Genomic DNA, 8,191 nt, shown 5'->3' on the forward strand with positions numbered 1-8,191 from the left:
AGGGTGGCAGCGGGGAGCCCTGCCCGGGGCATCACACGCTCAGCTGTATGTGCAAACTCTAGTTGCACTTCAGTATTACCCGAGGCGGAGCCTCACTTGGTGCCGTTTCCTTCTGGCTGCTCCCAAAGCCTTGCTTTTGTTATTTTTCTTACAGGTTTATGGCCAAGGGTCTGGCCTGGACTGCAGGCACCATGTCCAGAAATTAAACTTGCTGCAGGGTGAGGCAGAGGAAGCAATCGACTGGACATCTCGGTAGAGTATTTAATCTTTATTTGCTTGTTTCTTTTGATGTGCCACAGTTGATGCACGCCTTCACACATGGGGTGCCTGTTACCTAATTTGAGTTCACAGGAGGCTTTTCTGTCCTCTCGTAAAGCCATGATGTGGGCCAGTTTTGTCATCGCCTCATAGGAACAAACTATTTGTTGGGTTTAGTGTCCTGGTATGTTTCTTTTGATAGAGAATTTTTTCAGATAAGTTTAGTTGATCAATTAGTGTGTGTTGGTCAGACTTTTACCCATTAAAAGATATGCAATAGGGTTTGGTTGGGTTTCGGGTTTTTTTTTAATTGGTCTTTCTTATTTACTGTTTGATGAGCTGACTGTGGAGGTGTCTGTCTTACAGACTGACAAGCAGTGCAGAGGTGCATCCTCAGAGGGGAAAATATCCTCCACTCTGAGCTGTTGCTACCTAACTGTTGGCATTCAGGGGTTTCACACTGTGAATCTGTTGAGTAGTTGCTGCGGCTATTGATAAAAAGAAAATTCCTGAATCTGTTTACAAATTGCCTAATCTTGAACTGGTCCAGCTTCCTTTTTACTGGCTGTTTTTTTTTTTTTCAGAAATCAGTCAAGGCTAGTTAGATAACTTAGTTGCGTATATGCAGTGTTTCAGGGTTAAGCTTTGGGAAGAAAACTCATTGTTTGTTCACTTTATCAAAAAGGGTTGCTATTTCTATTCTCAAAACATTGTGAAATTCAAAATATTGTGAAATAACTTCCCTTTTTCCTTGGTTGCTTGGGATATAATTAGTGGGTTTAAGCTGTGTCCCAAAAGACATGCTGTTATATCCTAGTTATGATCAACTAGAATTTACCATTTCATGATTAGCAGCTTTAGATCAAACTTACTACTCTATTTGTATAGAAAAAATGAGGGCTATGCTCTAACTAGATTTTTTTCAAATATTTGGGCAATATATCGTGTAAATCCTTCATTTGACATCTGCTTTTCTATAGATACTTCTGTTTCTGACATGCTGCCTACCTGGTGTTCCTATCCATACTTTCTATCCAATCCCTTGTGCTATGACTAGGTCATTCAATTTCAAAATTATAAATCAACAGACAAGAAGTGTATTCTAGAAACTATAGCTTAAACATCTGTTTTAGGTGCGTAGATGACAGCACAAATACAGCAGCCCAACGTGAAGACAGTTTGGTCCAGCAGGTAAGATACCTACAAAGCTAAGGCAAATATCAGCCTGTACTGACCTGGGTGAATCGAAGTGGAATCAGCGGTCCCTTGATATGGGTTCAGACACCTGAAATAGTTTACATAATCAGAGAGGCTCCAGAAAAGAGAATGAGATGTATGGAAACTCTGCTCTACTGGGATACTGAACCTGGGAACACGATACAGGAACGTGTCCTAAACTGACTTGGGATTTGAGGCACTCAGCACATATATAACAATGCCAAAAATGAGAACCCTGTATTTTGCCGTTTTCGATAATTCTCTGATGTTGTAGGAGGGAAGGGCAGAAGTCAGTCGCTGGAATAAATATCTGGACAAGGAAAGTGAAGATCAGGAAGATGGGGAGGAGGAGGCAGGTACAGAAAGGCAACAGTTTTGTTCCCGGAGGAAGAACACTGTGGAAGAACAAAGGTACAGAAAAAAATTCTTTTTTGTGATTCCTGTCCCCAAGTGGTGACACTGGGTTTGGAGGCGTGGGAGGTAGCTCATCTCTGATAGCTGAATAAAGTACAGGTTGCAATGTACAACCTGAGCTGAGCAGGGATTTGGTATTTGGGGGTAAAGCTTCTCTTATTGCTAGAGCCATGCATTTTATGAACATTTCTGGTGATTTGTGAAAAGACTTCACTGTGGTGCTAATCTGTCCTCTTTGTGAATGGTTTTCTTGGCCAGGAAACGCCAAAAGAGCTTCCTGTCCAGTGATGTTCAGGAATATGCAGAAGAAAATAGAGTTTTCCAGCTTGCTTACCGAGCCAAAAAGGTTAAAACCTCTGAGGTATTTTAGTTGTAGAAGCAGCTTCCTACCAGTAAAACAAAACTGTTCTCCTGACCTCTTTTGTGTCATCATAATTTTCAAGTTTTATGAGTCTTCCTCTGCTCTTCTGTTTGAATGACTGGGGAGGAGAAGAAAATTGTGTCAGGAGTTTCTCTCTGAAAGGTTTTATTCAGGCAAAAACAATGCCAACTTGTGTAAGCTGAGTGGTTGGGCCAGATTCCTCTGTTGGTGCAGTTGCAAACTATGCTGCTTTGCCTGAGCAGGGGCAGCTGTGCAGTAGCAGTTATTAAGGCTACTGTGATTACCTGCAGTGCCAGTGCAGTTGGCCTGAGTCTTCACAGCCCCACCCCGCCTCAGCTCTGTCTCAGAGAGCTGATGAGAATTTGGGTGCATTTGAAGGACCAAAGTGCTCTTTTTTTGCCTGCTTCTGTGCAGCTTGGCTGTGCATGTGGGGTTTATAACCAAGCTCTCTTTCTTCCTACAGCGCAAGGAATGTTCAGTAGCAGTGCCTGATCAAGATGACGGAGATGCTGTTTCTGGAGATAGTGTGGTTCCTGCTGTCTGTGAGCCTGTAGTGCCTGAGGAGAATACACAAAATCCAACTGCTTGTTCCAAGGCCTCGAAGTGGGAAAAATTTCTCTCATGTTCTGACAGCTACAGTGAAAATGCTGCCAGGGTCACCTTGTCACCACAGGAGGGCAGTGGAAGGTTGGGGCTGCACAGCACCACTGCAGCAGATTCCAGTATGGCCAGTAGATGCTCAGAACAGGCTGGAAGAACTCGATGTCAAGGTACAGGTTTTGAATTTAAAAAGTGTGTTGCTGGCACTGAGCAGCGTGCCTCAAAACTGCCTGGCACCATGGTGCCCAGTTCCAGTTGCTCAGTTGAGGAGGATGTGTTGTTCAAAGAACCTCAGAGCCCAGGATCTGGTGTCTTAGACACCACTGCAGGAAGGTGGTGTTTGGATAGCATGAGGCAGGCAAACACACTTGTTAACTCTAACACTGAGCCAAAGCCTAGCAGTGTTTCTTGTGAACACCTCTTCTGCACAGGTGAGGAGTTTGATGATGATCTCTGAGAAGTTCAGCCATCTTTGACAGTGCTTTCTTGTTTGTCTCTATAATGTATTTGGTATGTTGAGTTCTGAGGCAAGATTTTGACCTGAAGATGGCTTTGCTCTAAGCCTTACAGAACTTGCACTATTAAAGTTGTTTACTTGCACTATGGCTGTGTTTGAGGGGAGGGTATGAGGGTGGAAGAACTAGTTACAGTGGGCAAGTACTAGAGTTACACAGTGTTGTCTAGCAACCTCATCAGCTAGAAGTAAGAATGGAAGTAGGTCAGCTTGGGGGGAAAAAGCTCCAAGAATTCCTGGCCAGCACAATTAAATTCTGTGATTAGTTCCCCATTACAAACTGCAGCTCTTCTCCCCTGTGCTACCTCTTTGTTTAGATCTCCCATAGCAACCTGTTCTTCCAGAGCTGCAGAGCCCACAAAGCATTTGATTTCTCTTCAGAGCATAGCGCTAAGGGGGTACACAAAGGTATGTGCAAAAAGGCAGGCCTACAGTCGCAGGCTGCCTCCCCTGCACAGGGCCCTGCTTGATGAAATCACATGCTCATAGTCAAAAGACTGGAAAGGACTTGGCTAAGTAATAGAGCTGTGATACTTAAAACACTCACACACAGAGGCTCATCACAGGAACTAGTATTTATTTTTCCTCCATTCTACAAGCACTTAGGAACATGACACAGAAACCCTTAGCAGGAAGAAAGATGAACCGCTGTGTTAAGTTGTACTGCCTTGTTTGCTTTCAGTTAGAAGGAAAGTGGGTTTTGTTACACAGGCTGCTACAAGTGAGGTGGCTGCTTGGAATACTGGATGGCATCTAGTGCTGCCCCGATATCGCAGTTCTTTGTCTGCAGGAGTCGAGTGAGCCATCCACCCTCATCCGAGAAGCCCATAGAGAGCATCTGGGACAGGGATTCAATGAGGCGAGGATCCGCTTCTGTTAAGAGAATAGTGTAAGAGTTTTAAGTATTTCATGTAACTGACTTTACCTACCATATGGTATTAGGCTGGCACTAATCCTAGTAAATCTAGTACAGCTGGTCAAATGCTAGAAGACATGCTTTCCTTTTGTCTCCCAGAAGGGCAGATGTTTGAGATAAGACACATACCCAGCTAAGAAAACTGCTGAGTCTGACTCAGCTGGCCTTGCTGTAGGACTCTGTGCTGTTGATCTCAGGGTTAAGTGGCCTGGCTCCCACCAGAAAAACAGTTAAAGTCACAGGATGTACTAGTCTGCATCCTGCATTAAAGGGGTCTCTTCAAGAGTACATAGCAAGGATGTGATTTAGGATACCACCTTTTTTCATGTTGCTTGAACAGCATGTTAGTCTAAGGTCAGAAGTCTTGTTAAGACATAGCTACCCATGTCCAAGAGGAGAACCACCTCTCTAACAGGGTGCAAGAGCTGCCATTACCTGCTAGCAAAGTTATGGACAACTTTAGCTGTAACTTATGTGACCTTGGTTTCTACCATCTCTTAAAGCAGGTCTGCTTATGTCAGGCAAGGTGGCAGTTCCTGAGTGAAAAAATTACTCGTTTATGAAACCTGCATACATTCTCATACCTGGTGGGAGATGTGGGTAGAGTGCAGCTTCTCGCAGTCCTGTAGGTCCTGGTTGGGGAGGATCCTGAGGTACATCCAGGGAGCTGGGACCCTCTGCATCTGGCATTTGCAGAGACTGCAGTTCACCTGTGGAAGGATCCACTTCTTTGGAAGATAAGTGGGTCCAGTCCTCATCACCCCCTGATGAACTGCTGGACTCGCTGTTTTCCTAAAATGAAAAGAAAAAAGGTCCAGGTGCTGCAGTACTTTCCAGGTAGGATGCATGTTCCTACTACTGCCTTTAATATGAAGAGTTACATCCATAAGAAGTCCCACGACCTTTACTGTAAACCTGTAAAGCAAAGGTGCTGTATATCACTTAATCTGCTGACATCTTAGTATCAAACCCCACAATGCATGCTAAATGATCATCTTCCTTTCTAGTAAAGCCTCAGCAAGCATATTCATTTAGTGTTGTAGTTCTTGTACCTGGGACTGGAAGCTGCCATCTTCCATTTGTGTGGGCACAGGATCTATCACCATGTCTTGTATCTGCTCCGCAACAGCATTTACTTCTGTAGTAGGATCTGTGTTATTCCAGTCTGGTTTGTTCTGAACATTCTGGGTAAGAGTACTGCTGTTTGACTCTGCACTGTTCTTCTCTTGATTGGGAGAAGCAGGAGTCACTTTGCTTCTCTGTCCTCCATGTTCCACATCAATATCAACTTCAATACCTAGAAATGCATTTGAGACTGAGAAAATCTTACAAGACATTTTTCCAAAGCACAGTCCTAAAAGAGTATGGATCAATCCTAGTCTAAATGCCACAAGGTTTCTGTAATTCTACGGTTTGCTATGTAATATGTATAAATTAAGTGCAAAGCATTCTATAAACAAAGACTAGTTCAGCACCACATAGTCATCTTCCTCTAGATAGACAAGCCACACATTTAGAGGGTCAGAAGTTACCTATGTCCACATAAGCCAGGCAAAATCCTGAGTCACCGCCGACTTAAAAATCAGTGTTACAGCAGTGACATGTTAATGAAATCTTTCCTCATTTCCTTCCAAAGGAGAGCTCTGAAAAGCTACTGAGTGGCTGTTTTAAGCCTAAGCATTATTAGTACCAGGAATAAATTAAGCCTCCAAGGCTTAGTAGCATCAGGTAGTTCTGGTATCAGTCAAACAGCTGACTGCTGCTCCTGTTAAAGGGACCTTTAAGCCAGTCTCAGGGATTGGGATAAAGAACTAAGTCACTTACCCAGGGGGCTCAGAAAAGCCGCAACACTCTCCCCAACATTCTTTAAGAAGGTGACATTGGGGTCCTGAGGCTGGCTGTTAGTAGAAGCTTCTAGAAAAACAATTTCTGTTTGCACAGACCTCTACAGAGTGTATCCCCATGAGGTCTTGGTGCTCATTTCCCATCACTCACATACACTGCACAACAAAGGCAGCACAGAGACAAAAACTAAGCTACTCTGAGCTACCTCTGGAACAGAAAACCAGTGGCATTAGCATTGTTAAGGCTCATTAGCCATGCTGAAAGGCAGATCTGGAGTAGTGACATGCTTGACCTAACAGCTTGGCCTGGTTTGGTTCCAGATAGTCTCTGCACCCTCATCTATTGCATGGGCCCAAGCATGCCTTACAATAATCCCACACTGTGCTGAAAGGTGATAATTATATTTCAAGCAAATTAGATTAGTTCCTATGTCTGTTTTCCCACCCAGATGCCACCCTATGCTGCAGAACCACCTTGTTTACCAGAGTATCTCCTCTTACCTTCTGCAGCAGGTGGACTGGAGGCCGCAGTGCTGGCTTGGGCTTGTTCCGAGTTCTGGCATGGAGCTGCAGGGCCAGGATATCCCCAGCAGTGCATCCACGGGAAGGGTGGAACACCATGCCGCATTTTACGGAGCCAGCGTCCTCGGGGAAGCCACTGCAAAGGGTAACACTCATGTGACTCCGTTCACACAGCCAGATTCTGAGTAACTAAAACTTGTGACTTAAATTTGAGGAATATCCCATTCATTAGTTCCCCTCCGTAGATTTTGCTCACCTCAAATGGGTTTAGCAGTGGACTTTGAAACATCACCATGTTGTGCTCCTTGTGGATGCCTTTACCCTCACAGGTGCTGCACAGGTCGTAGTCTGGACAGACAGTGCATTTGAACCTGGCACCCACCACCGGCCCCTCGCAGCCATCGCAGATCACATTGGGGTGCACCATGTCGCGGGGAGGCTCCTGGCTGCACTGCGAGCGATGTTCCCGCCTGCACTCCTTTTTCTCTATTTAGGAAAGGAAACTTTGCATCAAGAACAAGGTTACTATTTAAAGGCTGGGAATTAGGCAGAGGAGAAGGAAGCACAAACAGCCCTTGTCAGAGCAGTATTGACTTACCAGGTCAGTTTATTTTTACGCCAGCTGCCAAACATGAGCTGGGGGCATGCAAGAGAGCTTAAACCAAGTGCAAAGGGGTTTCACAAAGATACCTGCTCCTCAAACTGAGCATGCCTTACGCTTAACAATCTCTTGGCGTGTTTATTTTAGATTAGTACTGCACTACCCCATTTGGCTTCACATCCTACCTTCCTAAGCACTGCAAAACCAAAATGTTTCTGGAGGGGGAGTTAGGAAGCAATGCCAGGAGGCGTAACAGATGAGAATGGGGACAACGGTGCTGGCTCGTGTGACTCATTAGATGGACTGCAGACGAAGCTTTGCAGGTACCTATGTGAACAGAAGGGACTACAGAACAACTAGGTGCTGAACAATAAGCTGAAATTAAGGCTTCCTAACACACTGCTGTGAATATTAAAGATACCAGTGCTAGTCTAGCGTTGCCAGGGAGACAGCCTGACAACAGTGGCTTGCACTGGGCCAGCTGACAGGGCTAGGAGGAAATTGGTGATCCATCTGCCCCACCTCAGCAGGGAGGACTCGTATTCTGGCATTATTACCCTACCCTTTATTTAACCTCCCCCCTCGAAGGCTGCAGGTTACCCCAGGCCCTTGAGGACAAGGGGAAGGGCCAGGGCTTGCTCCTCACATTTTCGGAGGCCTGCCTGCAAGCACAGAGTGCAAAGCTGGAGACCTGCTACCGCCCTCGGGAGCTGGCATTACCTTTGATGTACACACGGAAGACGCCATCCTGCACATAAGGCATCGCCATCTCCAGCTCCTCGTCGGTGGAAAAAGCGATCAGGTCGCCGTCTTCATCTAGAAAAGGTAAAGCGCAGGGTGAGGAGCCCGGTCAGGCGGCACGGGAGGCAGCAGGGACACCCCGGCCGCTGGGCAGCCCCGTGCCCTCCAGCCTTCCACCCCC

General features: G+C 45.6%; 2 protein-coding genes across 4 annotated transcripts in view; one reads left to right on the top strand and one right to left on the bottom strand.

The window, feature by feature from the left end:
• Nucleotides 1-3,840, top strand: part of MRNIP (MRN complex interacting protein) — a 5,778-nt gene extending 1,938 nt beyond the window's left edge. The window contains exons 2-6 of the mRNA XM_035891075.1: nucleotides 129-252; nucleotides 1,392-1,449; nucleotides 1,751-1,887; nucleotides 2,149-2,251; nucleotides 2,736-3,840. Of these exons, the coding sequence (XP_035746968.1) occupies nucleotides 129-252; nucleotides 1,392-1,449; nucleotides 1,751-1,887; nucleotides 2,149-2,251; nucleotides 2,736-3,329 (1,016 nt within the window). The 3' untranslated portion in view covers nucleotides 3,330-3,840. The remainder of the gene's footprint in view (nucleotides 1-128; nucleotides 253-1,391; nucleotides 1,450-1,750; nucleotides 1,888-2,148; nucleotides 2,252-2,735) is intronic.
• A 102-nt stretch (nucleotides 3,841-3,942) lies between these two features.
• SQSTM1 (sequestosome 1) lies at nucleotides 3,943-8,164 on the bottom strand. Of its 3 annotated transcripts, none has more exons than XM_035890892.1 (7): nucleotides 7,990-8,163; nucleotides 6,925-7,154; nucleotides 6,648-6,804; nucleotides 6,127-6,213; nucleotides 5,355-5,599; nucleotides 4,887-5,094; nucleotides 3,943-4,259 (listed from the first exon to the last, which is right to left on the bottom strand). In XM_035890892.1, the coding sequence occupies exons 1-7, from the start codon at nucleotides 8,036-8,038 to the stop codon at nucleotides 4,102-4,104; spliced, it is 1,134 nt and encodes a 377-aa protein (XP_035746785.1). In that variant the 5' UTR covers nucleotides 8,039-8,163; the 3' UTR covers nucleotides 3,943-4,101. The 3 variants fall into 3 exon arrangements, with proteins under 3 accessions (XP_035746785.1, XP_035746778.1, XP_035746791.1); XM_035890885.1 differs by having other exon boundaries at nucleotides 6,127-6,216; nucleotides 7,990-8,160; XM_035890898.1 differs by lacking the exon at nucleotides 6,127-6,213 and having other exon boundaries at nucleotides 7,990-8,164.
• Between the last annotated feature and the right edge of the window lie 27 nt (nucleotides 8,165-8,191).

Source organism: Egretta garzetta, unplaced genomic scaffold, assembly GCF_000687185.1.
Source record: "Egretta garzetta isolate BGI_Z169 unplaced genomic scaffold, ASM68718v1 scaffold270, whole genome shotgun sequence".
Classification (NCBI taxonomy): Eukaryota; Metazoa; Chordata; class Aves; order Pelecaniformes; family Ardeidae; genus Egretta; species Egretta garzetta.